Source organism: Myotis daubentonii, chromosome 4, assembly GCF_963259705.1.
Source record: "Myotis daubentonii chromosome 4, mMyoDau2.1, whole genome shotgun sequence".
Classification (NCBI taxonomy): Eukaryota; Metazoa; Chordata; class Mammalia; order Chiroptera; family Vespertilionidae; genus Myotis; species Myotis daubentonii.
Genome location: NC_081843.1, coordinates 53266584 through 53292255, shown reverse-complemented (window position 1 = coordinate 53292255; position 25672 = coordinate 53266584). Strand labels below are relative to the sequence as shown.

At 39.1% G+C, this 25672-nt stretch overlaps 1 protein-coding gene across 5 annotated transcripts in view; it reads right to left on the bottom strand.

Annotated features, from left to right (window-relative positions):
* The window catches only part of FBXL17 (F-box and leucine rich repeat protein 17), a 473454-nt gene that overhangs the window by 265757 nt on the left and 182025 nt on the right, over positions 1-25672 (bottom strand). Inside the window, exon 7 of one of the 5 annotated variants that reach the window (XM_059693961.1) lies at positions 18183-18205. The exons of the other annotated variants lie outside the window; for them this stretch is intronic. Within the exon in view, the coding sequence (XP_059549944.1) occupies positions 18202-18205 (4 nt within the window). The 3' untranslated portion in view covers positions 18183-18201. Of the gene's footprint in view, positions 1-18182; positions 18206-25672 lie in introns of those variants that run through there. 5 annotated transcript variants of the gene reach the window in all.

Here is a 25672-nt window from a genome sequence, read left to right as displayed (position 1 = left end):
AGGAAACCTCATGTTTCTAAGTTAGTCTGAGAAATTGTTTTGTTTGTTACACTTTTTCTTAATATGGCGGAAAAAAATTAACAAATCCAGAACTGTTATTTTGAAATCACTTTTAATCTATTGATTACTTTAAAACTATAACTTAAAATTACATTTATATATAAAGAAAAGGTAACTTTTACTTTAAATTCTAAGTAACTCATTTGGTCAGATAATATCACCCAATCTTATAAACAAAAGATAATAAAAATTAAAAACTAGAGTTATCAGAAATTCTACATTGCAGCATTGTACAAGTTGCCATTAACTGAAATTCTCCATGAACTAAATACATCTCCTCTATGATAAAAATCATAGGTTAATAGTGAAACAGGGAAAAATCTTAAAATGCCTGTTATTTTTAAGGAAGGATAATTGCATTCAGTGTAAGCTCTTATAAGTGCCCTTCATTTCATTCTAATGCTATAAAAATTGGTTAACCTGCACACGATATATAGCACCCTAAGGCTGCTTTTTCTCTCCTTTGCATTACTTAGAAAGCTTTTCCCCTGCTCTTTGCCTCCATGTCATGATGTTGCTCCTTATCTCTCTACCACCCACGTTCACAAAATCAAGAATGTCACCCTTAACCTCTTATGTTTTTAAAAATCGATGTGATCACCTGCTGGTAATCTTATGCATGAGAGAAAAGTAGCTGCCACTTTTGAAAAAGCTGCCATAGATGATAACTGCACACTGATGAGAGTACTTAATTATTCCAGAACTTATCGCCGCCTAACAATTATCTGCTTTGGAAAATGCACTATACTTGTGAACTGCCATTTCTAGTGAGAGTCAGGAAATCAGTTTTCAGATTTACCACAGTTTCTGGACAGCTATCTCAGTAGTGCCCCTCTTCCTCATTATAGTCTAACATGACCACACAGACACTTATTTCATACTTTATTTGCTGAACAAAGTGAAACTTCAAATTATGGGAAAAAAGAGCAGCATCACATTTAACTTTAGGTCGAGTTAAAATTGATTGAGTTGCTAAGAAATACAATCTATGCCTAAACCAGTGATGATAAACCTCTTGAGCTCCGCATGTCAGCATTTTAAAAAACCTAACTTAACTTTGGTGCCGTGTCACATACAGAAATTTTTTGATATCTGCAACCATAGTAAAACAAAGACATATTTTTTATATTTATTTTATATATTTAAATGCCGTTTAACAAAGAAAAATCAACCAAAAAATGAGTTCGCGTGTCACCTCTGACACGTGTGTCATAGGTTCGCCATCTAATATGGGTATACTTCTAAGATAAAAAATCCCACAACTATTAAAACTCTAAACTGCTTACTACTTTAATTTTAAGTTACTCTAATTTTTCGAGGATCTTTGTACCTATTATTTGTCACTACCCATAAAAGTTTTCAGGACTAAGATGTTTATAATGCAAAGATAACTTAAAGATGCTAAATCAAAAAAGACAACAAGAATATTGGCAAGATAACATATTATTCAGTAATTTGCCCAAAGTAATTTTAAAAACAGACTCTGTCTCATTGGGGAAAAGAATCTTAAGAGCAAAAGTAAAACAAGGTCAAGCAAAGAGAATATGGTTCAGACTACAAACATCAAAATTACTGACATTTATTAGAAAACCTTTACTTCCCATTTTCTCTTTCTCCCTGAAATGTCTGGCTAGTTTTTCATTGGCTTTACTCTAAATATGCATTATCCACAGAACTTAAGTATAGAGTATAAAAGAGAAAGTATAAAACTCTCAAATTTTTGACTATCAGTAATTTTGGTGAAGGATCTTGTGTGGGCTTTTGGATTACATGTAGATTTTATGCTTCCCTACTATTCTAATGCCTAGAATAACTGGGACTAATATCAAACACACAATCAAACACCTCTTAAACTGGTCAAAGGTAAACCTGATGATAATGCAATAGGAAGAAGGGGCAAAGAGAAGCTATAAACTAGCCACATAATTTTATTCTTCCTCTCTCTCACTCAGGGCCTTTGCCCTGAGGAACTAAGGAGTCATTCATGCATTTGCTATTGACTTATTGCTGCTTTAGTGTCTGTTTTGTGTGGGGCAACAGAGAGACACTGGAAATACAAAGATAAGTTAAGACTCAGTCCCTGAATTCATGGAACTCAAAATTATACGGGGAAAGGCATGAAATTCTGTGATAACTACTATACGGACAAGGTATGAAAAAGAGGCCACAGGAACAGTGGCAGAGGAGATGAGGTGACCAACTTAAAAGAGAAGACCTGGGCAAGCTTTATGGAGAGGGCCACAGAAGAGCTAGACTTGGGGTAAAAACTGCCTCGGATTTGCTACGTCATTGGGAAAGAGCATTTATCTTCCTTCAAATGACTTCATTCATCAAGGAATAAACTAGTATTCTTACATGACCATTTCAGAAATCTTTAATACACAGATGAAATAATCTGACTGAAATAAAGAAGCTTCTGGGCATAAAGCAGGCACTTGGAGAACTAAAATCACTTCATAGTGTGTGTGTGTGTGTGTGTGTGTGTGTGTGTGTGTTGGGGGCAGGACGTGTTTTGCTGTGATTATGTACAGTGGTTAAGTAATGAAGAATACTCCCGAGGAAAAGTAGGAAGCACTAAGTAGGGAACAACTTATGTCTATTTAGCACCTGAGATATAGCATTTGCTAATTTTAAAACTCACAGAATTATTGAGTCTGTTCTGCCATCTACAAAGTTGAATTCATGGAATTTGACAGCTGTCTTATACCATCCTGGGTTCACAGCCTCTCCAGATTCAGTTTCAATCAACAATTTTTGAGTTTTCATAACTGGGCTGCTGAATTTTGCTGGAGGTAATACAACAATCATGTGGACTGGTGCCAGTACAAATTTATGGTTTCCAAGCTCTCAAAACCACTCAGCAATTCCACATTCTGCTGGTCAGCTCCCTCTGCCACTTCCCACAGCAGCTCTTTCAAATTTCAGCTCCTGTCTGAAGGGCCCCACCCAATTCTTTCCTTGTCTCAAGCTTTTATCTCGGAACTCTTTCAAAGAACCATTAAAGACCATGGAGCATGCACTCCTTTCAACTTATTTTCCTCCACAAACCCTACAAATGTTTAATCAGCATCTACCCTCTGTTCTCAGGCATAGAGGATATCTATCTATCTCTCCTCCTCAAGGTTAATTCTTCCTGACATTCCTTATTCCCAGCCAAGCCCCTTGAATTCCTCTTATACCTCCCTCCTAGAATTTCCCTCTCCTTTCACTTACATCTTCTCTTTCTCCTTCCTCCTTTGACTTGGCCTCTAAACCTGTTCAAGTCTCACCCACCTTAAAAAAAAAACAACTGAACTCTTCAATCCACTATACTCTGGGGTTTTCCCCCTCCACTTCTTTAATAAAACAGTTTTCACAAAGTCAGCATGATCCTAAATGCTGAATCCAAAGGTCTTTCCTGAGGCCTTCATTTCATAACCATCTCTGAGGCTTCTGACACTCCTTGAAATTTTCTCTGCCTTTGGTTTCAAGTAACAAAAACTTTTTTTTCTGAGTCCTCTTTCTCATTTTCTCTGGGGTTTCAGCTTCTTCTGCCCACCCTCTACCAATGGTGTTCGCTGAGTTGACACCTGGTCCCTCATGCTCTCGTAATTCTGAGAAAGTGTGTCCATACCCAAGGCTTTAATAGCTGCCATATATTGACATCTCCCTAAACCAGACTCAGATTTCCCTCCCAATTCTACCCTCTAGATTCAACAGCCTAGTAGATATAAACTTAAGGATACCCCACAAAATTAAAGATGACTTACCTTATTCAGTGAATTACATCCAAAGAAACTTGAGCCATCCTTTTTTTCACTGCCTACATCAAACCAGATGCCAAGATTCTTTAATTCCATCTCCTAACCAATTCTTTTAAAATTTATTTCCCCTAATACCTCCTCCCTATTCCTGCTCTAAGTCTGGGTATCAACATCTTTTGCTGGACTATGCAGATTGTTTCCCTACAACACTTTCCCTTAAATTCCTATCTGGAACTCCTGTTCGTCCTAAAGCAGTGATGGTGAACCTATGACACGCGTGTCAGAGGTGACACGCGAACTCATTTTTTTGGTTGATTTTTCGTTGTTAAATGGCATTTAAATATATAAAATAAATATCAAAAATATGTCTTTGTTTTACTATGGTTGCAAATATCAAAAAATTTCTATATGTGACACGGCACCAGAGTTAAGTTAGGGTTTTTCAAAATGCTGACACGCCAAGCTCAAAAGGTTCGCCATCACTGCACTAGACCTTTCCACACTATATTCTGATTTGTTGTAATGTTTGTGTGCTTGCTATCCTCAGAGCAGGACCACGAAAGGTTTTCCTTGCTTTGTAACTGTAGGACCTCAAACCTCACTCAAGCCATTATAGGAGCCAATCAATTTATTTTTCAATGATAAAAGGGCACTAGTCTTTCTCTTTCTAGTCACCTTTCTCTTTCCATACATTTATATAATTTTTTTCCTATCCTCACCCGAAGATATGTTTATTGGTTTTTAAAGAGAAATTAAGAAATATTGGTTGCCTCCCATACATGGCCCAACCAGGATCAAACCCACAACCTAGGTAGGGAATCGAGCTCGCAACCCTTTGGAATACAGGATGATGCTCCCACCAACTGAGCCCTCCAGCCAGGGCAAATTCTATTTCTAAAAACAGATCTAGTCAGATTACAGCCCTAATTAGTCTGAAGAAAATAAGGAATTGCTGAAGGTCTTTACAAAAACTTCAAGATGGCACCCAAGTAACTACATGACCTACTCAAACATTGTTTGCTCCTCCATAATCACTTTCTACTCTTTCATCCGAGATTATGTGTTCTTTTATGCCTCGGGCCTACACACACGGGTACTGCGTTCCACCAGGGTCCATGTGGGAAAATCTCCCTCATCCTGTACGACATTCCACGTCCATAAAGCACTTCACATCCAAGCATCCCACCTCTAGGAAGCATTTCTGACTCCAGCACTCTCACCCCAGGCTGAGTTGACTCACCTGCCCAATGGTGTAGCTCTAATATAACTTTACATTTTTACTTCATGCACTTTCATTATTTCTTTAAAAGTTTGTTTCTCCTATTAGAATGTCAATTCCTTCAGAGTTAGGACTATTACACTTATCTTTAAATCCCTGGCATATAAAAGCCTACGTTAAAAGTGCTAGCAGGGTGTGTAATACGACAAGCATATACAAACACAATAATACAAAGTGGGCATTAATTCTAACCCACTTTAATTGGCATTAATTTGTCTACATTTAAAATATTCTCTTCCTCTGGTCTTGTCATTTTTGCACTGGTGCTTTAGAAACTACAAGAGGCTACACTCTAATTATAATTACTTTGAATTCAATGTTTTGCTTCCCCTATAATCTTTTTTTGCAAACAGTAATTTTTCAAAGACTGTTTTGGGAATTTTTCCCACTCTACTTCGGGCAAAAGGAGATTCTGAAAAGGTGTTTAATGAGCTAAATCTGTACAGACCCAAAATGATACAGTAAATGGTAAATCAGTTGGGCTTGAATTTCTAGATGCTCCTTATTATTTCCTTAAATCAACTCAAAACAGCAGTGCACTGGCACCATAAGGGCCCCTCTGCCCAACACTGCCATTTGTTTACAAACGAATATCAATTTTCTGAACTGTTTTTACCTCTGGAGCCTACATAAGTAATACTAATAAATAATACTAGTCATTGTGTTTAAAAACTAATTGGAAACAGAAAAAAACATAAGAAGAAAAAAGATGAGGAATTGGAAAGATTTCTTTTAAACTGTAAAAGGTCCTTACAGGATGAATTTCAATGCTTAAACAATAAATTTATGACGTACCATCAGGTAGGATTATTAAGATAATAAATATATTGTTCAACAAATGAATGTGGGCTAATAATGTATTTTATCAGAAGAACAGTATTCAGATATACATTTTAAAATAAACAGACATGCTATTGCTGTATTTATTCATTGTTGCAGTATTTTATAAAGAATCTGAACCCAGTGCAACCCCAGGCATCTGTTTATGTCCACACTTCATACAATGAAGTAGTCTCCTGACTCTACCCTGCTCTCTCCTGCTCTGTCTTTACCAACATCAGCATCTAAAATACCTCCATTCTCATTTATTTATGTGACTATTTAAGTACATTTTGAAGCCCAGGACACTCTAACAAAGTCACTAACAACAAACCTTCACTGACCCCCTTAAATGAAGTGAAGGTGTTTCTTCTACTGGTCTCCTGTTACACTGCATTCCTTCATGGGGGGGGGGGGGGAAATAAAAGTGCGGCTGCTTTCTTAGGTGGGTACTCATCCTGCCTGTGAGAGCTTCTGCAATTTTTCTCCATGTGAATGTTGGAGAAGACTTCATTTTGGCAGGAAAAATACAACTCACATGCTTAATTCTTTAATTTATGTCCCAGGAAACAGATAAAGAGATCTTGATTTTTAAGAAACCTGAGCTAATGGAAAGAACTTATGATTAAAAAATTATAGAGAGATGTTACAACATTTCTTCATCTACAGCTATTAAAAAGTAGAAAGCAACCAATGTTTCTAACCCGATAGCAGAACTAAGGATGCCTGATAACCCTGGAAACCTTTCTTTGGTTCTATCATTCTTTGCTATTTCCGACACACTTAGACCAAATTAAAAAGAATCAAAGTTAAATGAAAGTTTCTTAAATTTGAACCATTTCTCAAACAAAGTAGGAAACTGTCTAAGGCATCAGATTACTGTAATCTAGCACATTCAGTTTTACTCTAATGCCCTCTAAGAGTCAATGTAGTATGTGTTTTTAGGGAAAGTGATTCTTTTTTTTTTAAAGATTGTATTTCTCTAAGAAAATCAAATTTTTACAAAGAATGTTTTTTGTTGTTGTTAATAAATAGGAGACATAGCATGTATTAGCTAAGAATAAACTATTCTTGTAGAGTTTTTTGATTAGAACAATCTAGCCTTTTTCATTGAGTTAATGTGTTGCTTTTTCATTTTTTGATGAGTTAGTCTTACTTATTTTTTATGATTTTTTTATATCCAATAAAATAAGTATTATTTTGTTTTAGTTTCAGATGTAGAGCATAGTGGTTAGAAAACCATATACTTAAAGTGGTCCCTCCAATATTGCAGTACCCTCCTGGCACCATTCATAGTTATTACAATACTATCAACTATATTCCCTTTGTTGTACTTTACATCCCAGTGACTATCCGGAGGAAGGTGATTCTTAAAAGGTGTTTATTGAGCTAATCCTATATGAACCTAAAATGATGTGATAAATGTTAAATCATTTGGGCTTATATTTATGTACTTTCATGAACCAATACATCTATACTAGAATTATTTCTAACATAAAAATGCCCTCATTTAGTCATTTATCAACTGAAGAAAGCAATTTCCCACAGCAAAAAAAAAAAAAATTAAAAATTGGATATAAGAATAAAATTATATTAAAATGCCATAGTAACACAGATTTAGCAACTTGCCAAGGATAGATATAGACTTTTGCGGATTTTTCTTTCAAAGATATACCAATCATTCCAACATTTCTAATCATTTGATAGTCAACTGCTGTAGGCAAAAAACTGTACCTAGTAATTCTGTACTGCCAATATATTTTAAACTATTTCATAAATATTGCTTATACTGTATGTCTAGTAGATTTTGCATACTTTTTCTTATCAGAAACTTCTTTAACACATATAATCTACTGAAATTCTCCAACTAAATTAAATCATAATAGGAATGAAACTGACAAAATCTTTTAGTTGGCCTATGGTATCTGGAGAAACTAGTAAAATGGAGCGCATGACTCTGAATCTCCATATATATTGAAAATAAACATGTTTAATATCCAAGTAATTTATTGAGACTCACAGAAGATAATTTTGCAAACTTTTTTATATTTAATAATGCAAATGCAATAGAGAAGCATAACATTTTAAATGTATTATTTTAGAATTATGCAGCTTTAATCCAAACCCATCAGAACCAATAAATTAATGGCTTTAGAGAAAACAGTTGCTTCATTAATCTAGTTTTATGGCACCTGCCAATGATGAATTGAGGAACATACTTTGTGATTTTAAATGTATGCATGAAGTTTACTTAACACATCATTTTCTACTTCTGTCATCGTGAATTAAGAAGTACTTGTAGAATAAAAACATCAAGAACAAAATAATTAACAATAACAAAAGCAAATGAGTAGGGATCATGTGGCAAAATTCAGAACTCTATTCTTTACTACACCAACATCTCAGACCCCTTTCTCAGAACTGTTGAGAGCTAGACCAAACTTAGTTTGTGTAATCCAACATCAGATAGGTCAACACAAGTTCCATTGTATCTCCCCACCAAACTAAACACATGCTAACTCATCAATTTCTTCATTTACTTTCACAAATGTTAAGAAAGTGTCTCACAACGTATATTACTGTGGGGGAGTCAAGGATATAAAACAGATTATATGTTTAGCCCCAGTTCTGCAAATAAAGAAAGTGGATTATCCGATAAAGATAATTATTCTATAAAACAGGGAGGTGAGTTTTCAACAGTTATTTGAAATCAGAACTTCTGATGCCTTGGTGAGTTTCCAAAGGCTGTTTTTAAAGGATGGAAAAAGAACCCTTACAGAATATAGCACTACATCTCTGTTGTCTAAAAAAATAAATCTTTACAATTCAGAAACAATCACTTATCAAGACAGAGAAATGCACAGAATTATGCACAGGCTATTAAACCTCTTATCACCAAAGTAACTATCCTAAAATTTGAATTAACTTATCACCTCTTTGGTACAAAAATATTTATAAATCCCCATATTTAAATGAGGATTGTTTTAATTCATGGCCTCTAAAATTACTCTGGGATAACTTCCTATTTCATTATCACTGTAAAGGGACATAATGGGAGTTTCTCCCTCCTAACGCAGGTCCTAGTATGCCATGACTCATTCCCTCATCTAAGAGATAGGAATCCACCTCACTGCTTTAGATGAATTTTAGGGAAATAAGATTCGGACTCTTCCTTGAGTTTAATAAACCAAGGCTTTTGAGTTGCAATGACCTGGTTTTTAAGCTTCAAAAGTCTTAAAGACTTAAGCCATAAGGGTGATGCCATCAACCAAAGATCTAGAAGACTTCTGGAGAGTCAGTCACTCCTCTCACCTCCAAAACTATCTAAAATTCCCCAAGAGGAGAAGATATAAATTCAGAAAAACGGTGTCCTGGGGTGGACACACTGGTAGTGAAAGCTGGAAACCAGGCAAATTCAAGCAGAAAAAGATCATGAAATCTTGTCAAAAACCAGAAAAACAATAAGAACACAGGTTTGTCATATCCAGCATGAAGTTGGAACAGAATAAAATTCTGCTAATGCAGCAGCACCCTCCTCTCTTATCTGCTACACACCCTCTTTTCCACCATACACACAGTCAATTGAAAGTATTTTGTTAAGTGAAAATTGGCAGGAACATAATTTTGATGACCTTTCTTCACAGAAAAATGGAAAAAAATTACAATTCTTTCCAAAATTAAAATGTAAATATGCATCATTTATCAAATTATATCTTACATTTATTTTTATAGAGATTTTATAGAGACTCCTCTTTTAGGGTTATTGAACTATTTACATGTTTTAAAGGCTTACTCTGTTTTTACATAATGTGTATATATATACATTTTTATATAACTTTTATTAATGTGTCATTATAGTGCAGTTATTTTAGAGTTTTTTTCTCCATTTTAAAAGAACTTTCCATAAAATAAAATCTATGATCATGGTTTCAATTTCCCTTTAAAGGACCTTTCTGTTTTGTTCATTTTGTGTCTTCTGGAAATGTAATTAAATTTTGAAAGTAATATTAAATAATTCAGCAACTCAAATTCAAATAAGTGCTTTCAATATTAATAAAATGATTAAGGTTCATTGGTGTCACGATAGTGAATCAAATAGAGAGAATAATTGCAATATATTTACTTTCACATAAATTACTAAGACATTATTTGACATACAGACACTTTCCTATAAAATAATCACTGAAATTTCTTATTGAAAAGTAAAAGAAAAAAAGATGTAGGGAAAATGTATAAAGTTCACCACCAGCTGGAGGAGCACTTTTAAAAATAAAAAAAATTCTTTTAAACTCACATTAGAAGAATTTGATATGGATGACAGCTAAATAAAAGGTAAAACCTTAAGGTTAGCCTTGATTCCATCTAAAATTCTTAATATACTAGAGGCCCGGTGCACAAAAATTTGTGCACTCGGGGGGGGGGGGGGGGGTCCCTCAGCCTGGCCTGTGCCCTCTAGCAGTCTGGGACCCCTCGGGAGATAACGACCTGCTGGCTTAGGCCTGCTCCCGGGTGGCAGAGGGCAGGCCCAATCCCTAGGTGCAGCCCCTGGTCGGGCTCAGAGCAGGGCCGACTGGGGAGTTGGGGCGCCGCCCCCTGTCACACTCAAGGCAGGGTCGATGGGGAGGTTGTGGAGCAAACCCCTGTCACACACAGAGCAGGGCCCATCAGGGGGGTTGGGGCTCTGTACCCTGTCACGCACAGAGCAGGGCCCATCAGGGGGTTGGGGTGCTGCCCTCTATCACCCACAAAGCAGGGCGGATCAGGGGGTTGGGGCGCCGCCACTCTCACACTCAGGGCAGGGCTGATGGGGAGGTTATGGCTCTACCCCGTCACACACAGAGCAGGGCCCGTGGGGGGGGGGGAGCTCCCCCCTATCAGGCACAGAGCAGGGTGGATAGGGAAGTTGTGGCCCCGCCCCCTGTCACACACACAGCCGCAGGGCGATCAGGGGGTTTGGGTGCTGCCCCCTGTCATGCTGATTCCAGTGCCGGGAGGCCTCACGGCTCCGCTGATCCCGGTGCCGGGAGGCATATTACCCTTTTACTATATAGGGTAGAGGCCTGGTGCATGGGTGGGGCCGGCTGGTTTGCCCTGAAGGGTGTTCTGGATCAGGGTGGGGGTCCCCACTGGGGTGCCTGGCCAGCCTGGGTGAGGGGCTGAGGGCTGTTTTCAGGCTGGGGGTGACTGAACTCCCAAACGCTCCTTTTTTCCTTTTTTTTTTTTTTTTTTTTTTTTTAATTCTGGGCCAGCTTTACCTTGAGGCTTGGCTCCAGCTCTTAGGCCTCCAGCTGAAAGGAGGTTTCTGGCCTTTGCTTACAATGTTGCCAATCTGCTGGCTGAAGTTGGGCGTATTTGTTACAGAGTTTCTTAAACTGCCAGCTCAGAGGCCTGCAGCGGCAGGCGGGGAACGTTGGTTTCCTCCGTCACTGAGGCAACCAAGCCTCATGTTAGTTTCAAGCTGCCTGGCTGCCGGCCGCCATCTTGGCTGTCAGTTAATTTGCATAACTCGCTGATTAGCCAATGAAAAGGGTATCGGTCGTTCGCCAATTACCATGTTTCTCTTTTATTAGATAGGACTAGGGGCCCAGTGCACGAAATTCGTGCACTGGGTGTGTGTGGGGGGGGGAGTGTCCCTCACCCCAGCCTGCCCCCTCCCACATGCTGGGAGCCCTCAGGCGTTGACCCCCATCACCCTCCAATCGCAGGATCGGCCCCTTGCCCAGGCCTGACGCCTCTGACAGAGGTGTCAGGCCTAGGCAGGGGACCCTCATTTCCCCCCATCACTGGTTCTGCCCCCAGCTCAGGCCTGATGCCTCTGGACCAGGCGTTAGGCCTGGGCAGGGGACCTCCAGACCCCTCCGATTGCTGGCTCTGCCCCTTGCCCAGGCCTGATTCCTCGGCCAGAGGCGTAGACCCCCATCACCCTCCGATCGCCAGATCGGCCCCTTGCCCAGGCCTGACGCCTCCGCCAGAGGTGTCAGGCTTGGACAGGGGACCCCCATCTCCCCCCGATCACTGGCTCTGGCCCCCGCCCAGGCCTGAGGCCTCTGGCCCAGGAATCATGCCTGGGCAGGGGACCCCCATCTCCCTCTGATCGCTTGCTCCACCCCCGGCCCAAGCCTGACGCTTCTGACCCAGGCTTCAGGCCTGGGCAAGGGGACCATCATATCCCCCCAATCCTCGGCTCCGCCCCCCACCCAGGCCTGATGCCTCGGCCAGAGGAGTTGACCCTCATCACCCTCTGATCACCAATCACCGGATCGGCCCCTTGACCAGGCCTGAGGCCTCCGGCAGAGGTGTCAGGCCTGGGCAGGGGATCCCCAGCTCCCCGCGATCTCCCGCTCTGCCCCTGCCCAGCCCTAACACCTCTGGCCGAGGCGTCAGGCCTGGGCAGGGGACCCCCAGCTCCCCGCGGTTGCAGGCTCCGCCCCTGCCCAGGCCTAACGCCTCTGGCCCAGGCATCCGGCCCGGGCAGCAGGGAACCGCAGTGGCAGCGGGGGACACTGCAATCACGAGGGCTCCGCCCCTGCCCCTGCAGGACGCCTCTGGCTGAGGCGTCCGGCTCGGGCAGCGGGGACCTGCAGCTGCAGCGGCCCCGCGATCGTGGGCTCCGCTTTAGGCCCAGGCAAGGGACCCCTAGCTCCCGGGACTGCCAGCTTCGACCTTGTTAAGCTCCCATTGCTGGCTCCACCCCTACTTCCTGCTATCACTGGCCAGGGCAGCAAAGGCTCCTGATTCTCCGATCATGGCTGGGGGGAAGGCCGAAGGCGGCCCCAGGGCCGCCTTTGGCCTTCCCCCCACCTCTTAGCTCCCCCCTGGGTTTCCAATCACTGTCAGTGGCAGGGGCCTTCTTCCTGCTTTTCCCTTTCGCCTCCCTGCATTGTGCCTACATATGCAAATTAGCCACCATCTTTGTTGGCAGTTAATTTGCATACAGCCCTGATTAGCCAATGAAAAGGGTAGCGCCGTACGCCAATTACCATTTTTCTCTTTTATTAGTGTAGATATTTTAGAAAATAAAAGCACTTGATTTGGTTTTCAAATTAAGAAGTGATACAGGGCATTTTTATGAAAGTGGGAAATAATTTTTAGATACAATAAATGTAAATACCAATCCACATATTCATTTTCCATAGGATGGTGTGATTATGCTACTGGAATAAGCCATGGAGAGAAGAGCAAATTAATTCATTTTAATGACTCAATTTCTTATAGAATACTAGAGGCCCGGTGCACAAAAATTTGTGCACTCGGGGGGAGGAGGGGGTCCCTCAGCCCGGCCTGTGCCCTCTCGCAGTATGGGACCCCTCGGGAGATAACAACCTGCTGGCTTAGGCCTGCTCCCGGGTGGCAGAGGGCAGGCCCAATCCCTAGGTGCAGCCCCTGGTCGGGCTCAGAGCAGGGCCGATTGGGGAGTTGGGGCGCCACTCCCTGTCATGCACAGAGCAGGGCGGATTGGGAGGTTGTGATGCCACCCTCAGTCACGCTCAGGGTAGGGCCCATTGGGGGGTTGGGACACCGTCCCGTCACACTCAAGGCAGGGTCGATGGGGAGGTTGCGGCGCCACCCCGTCACGCACAGAGCAGGGCCAATCAGGGGGTTGGGGCGCTGCCCCCATCACACACAGAGCAGGGCCCATCAGGGGGTTGTGGCACCGCCCTCTATCACCCACAGAGCAGGGCCGATCAGGGGGTTGGGGCGCTGCCACTCTCACACTCAGGGCAGGGCCGATGGGGAGGTTATGGCTCTACCCCATCACACACAGAGCAGGGCCTGTTGGGGGCGGGGGGGTTGGGGAGCTCCCCTCATCAGGCACAGAGCAGGGCTGCTCAGGGGGTTGGGGCCCCGTCACCTGTCACACACAGAGCCGCAGGGCGATCAGGGGGTTTGGGCGCTGCCCCCTGTCATGCTGATCCCAGTGCCGGGAGGCGTATTACCCTTTTACTATATAGGGTAGAGGCCTGGTGCATGGGTGGGGCCGGCTGGTTTGCCCTGAAGGGTGTCCTGGATTAGGGTGGGGGTCCCCACTGGGGTGCCTGGCCAGTCTGGGTGAGGGGCTGAGGGCTGTTTTCAGGCTGGGAGTGACTGAAGTTCCCAACCGCTCCTTTTTTTCTTTTTTTTTTCTTTTTTATTCTGGGCCAGCTTTACCTTGAGGCTTGGCTCCAGCTCTTAGGCCTCCGCAGCTGAAAGTAGGTTTTTGGCCTTTGCTTACAATGTTGCGAATCTGCTGGCTGAAGTCCAGCAGTATTTGTTACAATGTTTCTTAAACTGCCCGCTCAGAGGCCTGCAGCCGCAGGCGGGGAACGTTGGTTTCCTACAACGATCCTCCGTCGCTGAGGCAACCAAGCCTCATGTTAGTTTCAAGCTGCCTGGCTGCCGGCCGCCATCTTGGCTGACAGTTAATTTGCATATCTCGCTGATTAGCCAATGAAAAGAGTAGCGGTCATATGCCAATTACCATGTTTCTCTTTTAGTAGTGTAGATAGTTCTAAATATGAATTGCCTTCACTATATATTTTATAATTTAGAAACAGTCAATATCAAGACCAAGTAGTTTAAGATCTATCTGAGGAAATAATCCAGAATGTAGCACAAAGAGATGAAAAATATGATGAAAACGTAATGAGATATTAAGTAGGAGTTAAATATAAGAAAACAACATATATGTAATCAGAACATTCAGCATATGAGTAAGTTAAAATTTCCAAAGAGATAATGGCAAAGATTATTGAGAACTGATGAAAACCAATCTGCAGACCTGAAGAGTCCAATAAATTACACACATAATAAAAAGAAATTCACACCTCACTCAACACATCATAAAACCACATTATATTAAAGATAAAGAGATGTTATAATCTGCCTGAAAGTAAAGACTGATCATCTATAAAGAAATATCTATTAGACTCACAATAACTTTTTAACTGCAATAAAGAATGCCAAAAGACACTAAAATATCTTCATTGGCAGGAAAGAAACTAACTTATAAACCATAATTTCATACTCAGTCACACTGTCTCCCAAAAGAATAAAGTAACAGCATACTCAAAAGTACAAAAACAGAATGAGCCTCTCACTAAAGGATATTATAATGAACACCATGGAGGAGGAAGGAAAAATGATCCCAGATGTAACGACAGAAATGAAAGACGAATTGGTAAACAAAAATACTCATAAGGTATATGGGTAAACCTAAATAAACATCAATTGTATAAAACAATAATAATTACTAATGGGAAAGAGGAAAGGTAAGTTTGACAAAAAAATACATATTAATTACCTTTATATTCTGTTAAGTATGTATATTAAAATAGTGAGGTAACTATTAAAAGAACCAACACAGAGCACATAACTTCCAAATAAAAAAAAAATGCTGGTGAATCCAAAAGAAGGTAAGAGAAAATGGGAGAGGAGCAGGGAAGTTAGGAGAGTTAAATAAATTTAAAAAATAACTTGGTTCAAAAAATCCAATGTTAGAAATCACATTAATGCAAATGGATTGAACTCTGCAGCTAATATTAAACTCTTTAAAAGAAAGCCAATGTGCTATATTAATATCAAAAAAAGACACGTGAAGTCAAAGACATTAATAGAGAAAAAGGTCATGACAGAAAAATAAAACATTCTCAACAGAAAAATACAGAAATTCTAAACTTGTAAGAATCTAATAGAGTGGCCTAAAGCAAGAAGAGATATATAACAATTAAGAAACAAAACTGTTATCATTTACAAATGTTGTGATTGTCTATGTAGAAAACCCCAAAGAATCTACAACTAAATTAATAAGAGAATAACAAAGTTGTCAGATACAAAAATTAACATTAAAAAGTTGTATTTCTACATACCAGAAAAAGTTAGAAAAATATTTTTGAAATATCACTTACAATAGAAATACCACGTCTAAGAATATTTAACAAAATATATACTATCTCTTGCTGACGAAAATTATGACATTGTAAGATGTTTTAAAAAGGCTTAAATAAATTGAAAAGCATGCTATCTAATCTGGGAAATGCAAATTAAAACTACAATGAAATTTCTTGTTAATAATGATGAAGGAGGTTTCACAAGCATCTGTGAGAATGTGGGCAAAGGGATGCTCATCCACTGCTGTTTTGAGTATAAATTTATTTGACTACTTGGGAAAAGTTTGGCATTTTACGACTGTTCCAATCCTAGGTCTATGCCCTCAGAAACCTTCTGTACATGTGCTTGAGACATATGTATAAAGAACAGTCAGCCCAGCCAGTGTAGCTCAGTTGGTTGAATATTGTCCCATGCACCAAATGGTCAATCGTTTAATTCCTGGCCAGCACATATGCCTGGATTGCAGGCCTGACTCCCAGTAGAGGGTGAGCAGAGGCGGCCAATTGATATTTCTCTCTCTCTCTCTCTTTCTCTCTCTCTCTCTCTCTCAAAATCAATCTATATATATAAAATCCTAATATGCAAAGTGTCCCCTCCAGAGTTCGACCGACCAGGAGTTCAATGGTTCACTATGACGTGCGCTGACCACCAGGGGGTGGTGCGAAATGAAGGAAGGCCCCGGCAGCAGCTGGCAGCCACTAGGGACCCTACACATGCACCGTTTTGTGCACTGGGCCTCTAGTAAAAACATATTTTTTTAAAAAGATTAGTCATATCAACAGCTCATAATAACCAAAAACTGAAAACAAACCAAATATAATACAGAAAAGATAAATAAATGCATCCAAAGATTACAGATTGATACCTCTTAAAGGTCTCAAAGGGTACTAGTACAACAGGTCAATTGAGTTGACCCTCAACATTATCATATATAATTCTGATGGCAGCCACCAAATGGTGCTATTGGTGCTAGGGAAAATATAGAATATTGAGCCAAATAAAAATAGGTCACAACAATATCATTATTACCTATGCAATGCTAACTCTGTGTCAGTCACTGTGCTGTTAAGACAGTATCACTCCTCATGACTCCTGAGCAAAGCAGGGTTTCTCACTTTCCTCACGATAAAACCAAGACTTGGGTCACTTTGTCAAGGCTGCACAGTACATGGCAAATGCTATGGTTCTACTTGTGTGACTTGCAAACCTGTTCTCTTCCCACTACTATTTTGTGACACATAACACAGTGTAGCTTATAGGATGACAGTGATTGATATACATATCTGATTCAATTCCCTGTAAATTCCCTGAGGATGGGAACTATATCTGACTTGTCCTTATGGCCTTCAAAGTAAAAATACCTTCAATTTTAAAAATACCTGAATTATGAATGGAGTAAACCTTTAATTTCTCTAGCCTTTTCATATACATGATATCATTTAAACCTCCTAAGGAATTATCTGTGGGAGATATGTCAGAAACATAATGAAATAAAGGACTGCTGAGTCAGATGACATAGGCTCAAATCAGCCATGTCACCACAATGCAGAACGAAGCTGAGCCTTGGGTAAGTCATTTAACAAAGTACATACTATGGGCTTTTATGGGGGAAAAGGCGACTTTTATTAAAGTCAAAATAGCACAACTAAATAAATGATCAAACATTTTTACATATAAACATTAAGATAAACTGCCATTTGAAGAATGACTTAGCTACCAATTTTTTTCCTTCAAACATAGTTTCTAACTGGTACTCGATTTCTCATTATTTTGATGTCTCACCCATTTATATTCCTCGGTCTCCACTTTTACGTGTGTTAAGCATGTGTTAAGCATAAAAGAGCTGGGCTCAAGTCCTAGCTTCATTTGCTACCTTAGACACATGAGTCTCTTTATACAGTCCATGACAGTGGCTGCAGCTTAGCATTCCAAATACCAACCCTCGTATCGCAGCCCAAACTCTATACTTTCTGGAAGTCACATCCATTCCTTTTCATACTAAGTTCAAGTTCATTATCCATTACTTTATTATGAATAGGAAAGATTGGCCCTAACTTTAAGATAGCCTACGTTCTCTAAGAGTTTTCTTATGTACCATGTGGCTCATGTTTTAAAAATATTCCTTTTTACCTTGATTTTTTTTTTCCTGCTCCTAAGTCCAAGGTATTAGAGAGAGAAAACTATTGACAGAGAATTCTTGGGAGATTTCCCTGGATCCTACGCCCATAAACTTTCAATCTTGTATAGAGTGAGGGATCTGATACTTACTTGGTTGTTTTTAACTTTTAATTTTGAAAAATTTCCCAAACATACTGAAAAGAAAAACAAAAAGAAAGGTATACCTGTAAACCTTTTACATAGATTTAATAATTGTTAACATTTCACCACATTTGCTGTATTGCTGTCCAACACACATTGTTTTTCTTTGCAGAATCATCTGAAAATAAGTTTTAAACATGTAATTTTTAATAAATACTTTAAAATATATTTCCTAAGATCTAGAACATCTTCCTATTAAGTCACAACATTACTATTATACCCAAGAAATTTAATTTTGATACATTTTTCTCTTATACAATCTCCACTTGTCCCAATATGTTTTTAATACCTTTTTGCCCCCTGTCCAATGAAGGATCATGCATTGCATTTAATTGTCATGGTCCTTTAACCTTTGCTTTGCTTCTCATCATATTGACATATTTTAAGATTCCACATCAATTATCTTATAGGATGTCCCATAATCTCCATGTGACTGATTACTGCTTTGTAATTAAATTCATAGTAAGCTTTTTCTTTGACAATAAGACTATAGGAGATGCTGTAATATCCACAGGATCACATCTGAAGACACATAATGTCCATTTTCCCCATTATTGATGGTAATGACTGATCACTTGATTGAGGTGATGTCTGCAGGATTTCACCATTGTAAAGGTAGTTTTTGCCCTTCACAATCAATAATCTGTGATGTTACAAAACTATCTTTTCCCCAACAACTTTCCATACAATAGTTTTATTTTAGCATATTGATGAATCTGACAACCTTAGTTTTTACGTAAGCCCCTCATTCCTTATGGCTGCTATATTAACCAAACTTGCCCTGAGGGTTGCCTGATTAAATAACATACCATAGGTTCTTTTGTGAGGCCTATAATTTTGGCATAATAGTTTGCTGAAGTCCTCAGTGTAGAATCCTTTGTTTTTCTTTTCTAAATCGTTGAACTTTCTTCAAATGAAAACATCAAGTATTGTAATTTACATACTAGTTGTCTCAAAACTCATATTGGACATACTCTAGTCTATCTGCTTGCTTTACTTACTATAAAAAGGACAAAGAGTCATCCAAATATAAGCAGAACTAAACTAAGCCCTTCAGACTTGAGCCCATCTGTCTCATTGGTTAATAAGAAAATTCTCTTTGCTTCAGTAAATTACAAGACAACCTGTCAATCAAACTCTTCAGCTTGTCTCCTAAAAGATTTGTACCAGGTTGTCTGTCATATCTCCAGAGTTCTGAATTTGCTGTGGATCTTACTTCATCAGCTCTAATGAAGCAAGCTACACAGGAAGGTGAGATAAGGTTTCTATCAAAATCTTAATTCCCAAATCAGAAGTCAAGAGGGCAATCCTAGGAAGAACAGCCATCTATAGACACCTAGAAGAAACTTTACTTAGAAAGATAATTACAATAGTGGAACTTTTTGAGAATGTAACTATGACCTAGCCTCCAATGTTACCCATAAAAATCAAAACCAATCTATTTTACAAAACAGAAAGGCACTTTAAATAAGGATACCTATGTTTTTCACATTTTTTCCTCTGTGAAAAACCTGGCAGAATTTTAAAATAAGTGATCCAGAGATAAGCAATATGCATTAATTCCTACAATAATGAAGACAATATGCTCCAATGACAGTGTTTATTCTCTGGACCTTAATGTCAAAGATTAAGAAAAAGGACTTAAATGCTACATTTTTCCACAGGGAAGCCTAAATGGCCCGCCGAAACCACAATGAGCAAGAAATACTACTCTCAACTTTGCCACTGTGATCAATTTATCTATAAAACAAAGATTAGACTTTATGAGTTCTACAGATTTTATATTCAAGGTCATCCATGAACCTGAATTTATAGGGGACTAAGACATAAAAAAAAAAATAAGTAGATACCAAAATAAAATAACTTCTTGCAATCCCCCAAAGATTTAACCAGAAGCACAAGATTTAAAAAGGTAACAATACTTAGTAATCAAGACAATTTAGTGCAATATATTAAAGAATAAAAATTAATGAACAAATCAATGATAGACAAAACATAAATTTTAAACAAAGATGGGTCGTTCCTCTTTGTCTTATAACCCTGCATTATTGTACAACAGGCACCACCATTTCCCATCAGCTGGCAGCTACCTCCCAGGCCATGAGTCTGTTCGCCAACAGGGTTTATTGGTGCTGATAATAGTGTCCAACAGAGTGGTTGATGTGCTTTATATATCCTATTTTTTAACTATAGACTTTTATTTTTTCTATTTGATACCAAATATGAGAGGAGATTTTAATAAGTGGATACAAAAGCAAACATTTTAAAATTTTTGCCTCAGGCTATAATATGGCTCAGCAGGGCAGTAGATATAAGGATTCATTCATTCAGTGGGTAAAGCACTGAAATGCTGAAAACTAAATACCTCTAATCCAGGAGAGCTTTCAGTCTCATAGAAATGAAAAGTCAGTTTATAAACAAGTGAAGTAAAGTGCAAAGAACCATAGAGAAAACCAAAATGCTGAAATTCAAGATCAGAGCCTCCTCAGTTTGAGGAAATGAGAATTAGGAAAAGATACCTCCCCGCCCCCTGAAGTAATGTATGGTGCCAGGTTTAGCAAATGAAAATACAAACATTGCATGGATATACAAGGGTGAGCAAAAGTAGGTTTACCGTTGTGAGGACATGAAACAGTGTTTATTCTTACATTGTTATTAATTATTTCTTATTTTCCATATGAACAACTGTGAATCTACTTTTGCCCACCCCTGTATTTATACTAAAAAGCATCTGTTGTTTTTATCTAAAATTCAAATTGAACTGGGCGTGCTGTATTTTACTTGGCAATCCTAAAGTGGTAGATAGCATGTATGTTGAATCATTAAATATGTATCTACATAAGAAATTTTTATTTTCCTCTTTTGAAACTCTGATTCAACAAATTGAAAGCATTATGATACAAGGCACTGAACTGAATTCAAATTCAACTATGGCACCAACTAGTTGGATAACACTGTATAAGTTATTTCTGTGAACGTCTGTTTGTCCACTCAATATAATGATATTATTTGCCCTACATTCCTTGCAGAGTTGGTAGGCTCAAGAAATCTAATATTTCTGAAAATGCCTTATGAGGTATAAGTATTAGTGAAATAAGAATTTAAGATCAAGCAATGTTTTATTGTGAAAGCCACCATCTATACTGCTGATCAAAAAGGTGGTAATACCACAGTTCCATGAAAGATGTGAGGAAATTTCACTGGAAAATATCAAGGACTAGCTTGCCTTCTTGAATACAAAGCTTTATTCAAAGTTTACCCTCTGATAAAGGGTAAAATTCATAAGAACACTCATTTCCACTGTTGTCAGGACTGTCTACAGATGATAAATTATTGTGTAAAGTGTGTTTAAGAACTATTTTTTAAAAACCCAACATGCTCAAACACCTTTAACCTGGATATCTGTGTCTGTCTTGGGTGTCCAGGGCCCAGTCAACTTGTAAAATTTTCTCCTTGCAGGCAGCGTTTCCTTCTCCAGGCTGTGTAAGAATTCCCAATTCTAGGAAGGCTGAGAGAGGCAAGGAAGCTGCAGAAGAAAAGCTTGCATGTAGCAGAGGCTGGTTCACGAGGTGTAAGGAGAACAGCAATCTCCATAACATAAAAGTGCAAGGTGAAGAATGAAGTGCTGATGTAGAAGCTTTAGCAAGTTGTCCAGAAGATCTAACTAATATAATTAATGATGTAGCTTCAATAAACAACATATTTTCAATGTAGATAAAACAGCCTTATTTTGGAAGAAGATCTAGGACTTTCATAACTAGACAGGAGACGGGTAGTCAACACCTGTCTTCCAAGTTTCAAAGGACAGGCTGACACTCTTATTGGGAGATAATGCAGCTGGTGACTTTAAGTTGAAGCCAATGCTCATTTACCATTCTGAAGAATCATAGAGCCCTTAAGAATTAAGCTAAATCTACTCTGTCTAAGCTCTATAAATAGAACAACAAAGCCTGGACAATAGGACACCTGTTCACAACATGGTCTACTGAATATATTTAGCACACTGTTGAGACCTACTGCTCATAAAAAAATAAAAAATAAAAAAAGATTTATTTCAAAATGTTGCTGACAATGCACCTGGTCACCCAAAAGTACTGATAAAGATGTACAACAAGATTAAACGTTGTTTTGATGCAACCCATGGTTCCAAGGGTAATTTTGACTCAAGTCTTATTATTTAACAAATGCATTTCTTAAGGCTATAGCTGCCACAGAAGTAGTAATTCCACTCTTGGATTTGAGCAAAGCAAATTGAAAACCTTCTTGGAAAAAATTACCATTCTAGATGCCAGTAAGTACATTCATGATGTATGGGAAGAGGTCAAAATGTCAACATTAACAGAAGCTTGGAAAAAGTTGATCCCAACACTCATGGATGACATTGTGAGATTCAACAGTTCAGTAAAGGAAGTAACTGCAGATATGATGGAAACAGCAAGAGAACTGAAATCCTATATTTAATTAAGGTATGTGCAGATATGATACTATTGCACACTTAACAGATTACAGTATAGTGTAAACATAACTTTTATATGCACTGGAAACCAAAACATTTGTGTGACTTGCTATTTCAATATTCACTTAATTGAGGTATTCTGGAACCAAACCAAAAATATCTCTCAGGTATGCCTGTATTTATTAACCCTTTTGTACCCAGCACCTAGCACAGTGTCAGAATATCAGATGCCATATATATATATATATATATATATATATATATATATATATATATATTCATAAAATTAATGAGAAGATGAAATCCTCTATATAATATAAAATGCAAACATATTCAACCTAGAAACAAAATCTCTGTACTTGGTTCAACAAATAATTTCTGGCGAAATGTGCATTAATGTAAATCTAGTTGCAAAATCCTATTTATATATCCTGGACATAGTATAGTGAAGTACAAAAAATAATAGTTGTCTTTTTCACAATTTAAGGGTTTAAAATATCTGGAGTAGAGAAAGTATTAAAGCTTGCTGACATTTTAGCATTCTACTCTGAATTAATACCTATTGTTTATTTTTCCGTAATTAAATTATAAATGGGTTATTATAAAAACACTTAATACCAATAAGTTTTCATAAAAACAAGTTTGAGGAATCATCTAATAGTTCCATCTAAAATAGAGTTTTTTAAAAAATAACTTCTAGTTTTACATATCAAATAAAAAACAAAAAAATAATAGCAGCAATCATACTCCTGTACTAAGAATAATAATATGATTTTAATGTGTATAATTAACTCTTTTTCATGCAGACACTAAAAGAATATTAAAATAGTGAGGATAGTATAATTAGTAATACAAAGCACTAAACAATAATCTTTTAAAATTAAATTATAAAATTTTATTTTTAATCATTATTGAAATTATTTTTTATTCAAATTAAACAACAAGTTTCAATGATCGACCCTGCTCCGTGTGTGACAGGGTACGGAGCCCCAACCCCCCTGATGGGCCCTGCTCTGTGAGTGACAGGGGGCAGCGCCACAACCCCTTGATTGGCCCTACTCTGTGCGTGACAGGGGGTGGCGCCGCAACCTCCCCATCGACCCTGCCTTGAGTGTGACAGGGGGCGGTGCCCCAACCCCCCAATCGGCCCTACCCTGAGCATGACTGAGGGTGGCATCACAACCTCCCAATCCGCCCTGCTCTGTGCATGACAGGGTGCGGCGCCCCAACTCCCCAATCAGCCCTGCTCTGAGCCCGACCAGGGGCTGCACCTAGGGATTGGGCCTGCCCTCTGCCATACAGGAGCAGGCCTAAGCCAGCAGAGTGTTATCTCCCGAGGGGTCCCAGACTGTGAGAGGGCACAGGCCGGGCTGAGCGACCCCCTCCCTTCCCCCCGGATGCACAAATTTTGTGCACTGGGCCTCCAGTCTACACTAATAAAAGACAAAGATGCTGATTGACCATACCTTCGCTATGCCCACCAGCCAATCAGAGCGACTATATGCAAATTAACCCAATCAAGATAGCAGTTAATTTGCATATACCAGCTGGGAGCGAAGCTAGCCAGGTGGCGGAGGTGGGAGGGAAACAAGCCGGGCCGGGCTGGGGGGCAGAGATGGGAGGGAAGCAAGCCGGGCGGTGGAGGTGGAAGCTAAGCCTACCTCAGCGGGTTTTGCTTTCTTCTCTGCTTCGTTCCAGCTGTAGGAAGCCCTATTCTTGCGGGAATCTTCCTGCAACGGGCCTCTAGTTTGCCAATAATAACCAGTTACAAAAAAATTGAAATACAATAGCAAAAAAATTACTGAATACATAAAAAATAATTTTAAAATGAAATATATAGAATGTATAAAAAAATTATAAACCTCAGAAAGAAGGGATTAATAAGGAAAAAGGAAGTGTTATATCTTATAATATTTTAAGATATCATCAAATTTCTACAAATATAACTATATCTATAAAGGAATCACAACCAATTTCTGATACCTTGTGTGTGTGTGCATGTCCGTGTGCATGTGTGTACAGGTCATTGGTTGGCATTTTAATTCAAACATTAGTAAGTAGAGACTGAAACAGAAGGAGAAGAGCTAGGGACTATTCCAATGTGGCATTAAAGATATACAGACTGGGGATTAAAGATCCTAAAATCAATTCAATCCAAAAGCTAATTCATACAGCATCAAAAACAAAGTCACTGTCACTGACTGTGTAGTAATGTGGAATGTCTCAGCTCCAGGCTGATTTAGAGCTAACCGGGCTCAGTGAGGTTAGCATGACTTTCAGTTCAGGGAGTTCAAGATGATAAATCTCAGTTTTACATTTTCTCTTGGGTGTGGAAGTTCTGGAAGAAGATATATAGCTATATATAGATACATAGCTATGGGGAGTGCCAAAGCCCCAGAGTTACACCTACAAGGAAAGGGGAACCAAGATCCTGGTCCCCAACAAGTAAATAGCAGTATCCCCATTAGTAGTTCCATCTTTTAGATTTGTAAAGGACTCAGAGAATCAAGATCAGAATGTCTTTGGCCGAATACCCACAAACAATTACTGTGAGTAGAAGAATCTACTCTAGAATATCGAGTTGTAGGTATGGTCTCATATCCCTCACAAGCCTAAGTCAGACAAACTCAATTTTTCCACCTCCTTTTCCTTGATTCCACACACTATGCAATTTGATTCAAATAACAACTGAAGTAAAAGGATTACTTAGGAAGACAACCCTTCAGATTTATAAAAATCTGGTGGTGTGCGGTACATCCTGCACAGCACATAAAAATATACTGAGCCCTAACCGGTTTGGCTCAGTGGATAGAGCATCGGCCTGCGGACTGAAAGGTCCCAGGTTCAATTCCGGTCAAGGGCATGTACCTTGGTTGCTGGCACATCCCCAGTAGGGGGTGTGCAGGAGGCAGCTGATCAATGTTTCTCTCTCATCTATGTTTCTAACTCTCTATCCCTCTCCTTTCCTCTCTGTAAAAAAAATCAATAAAATATACTTTAAAAAAAATACTGAGAAATATTCAGATTTTTCATAAGGGGTGAAATTAACACAAATATTTCATTTCTATCTTATTTTTTTTAATTTGTACTAAACCCATGGTATTTTTTACATTAAAATCCTTAAATACT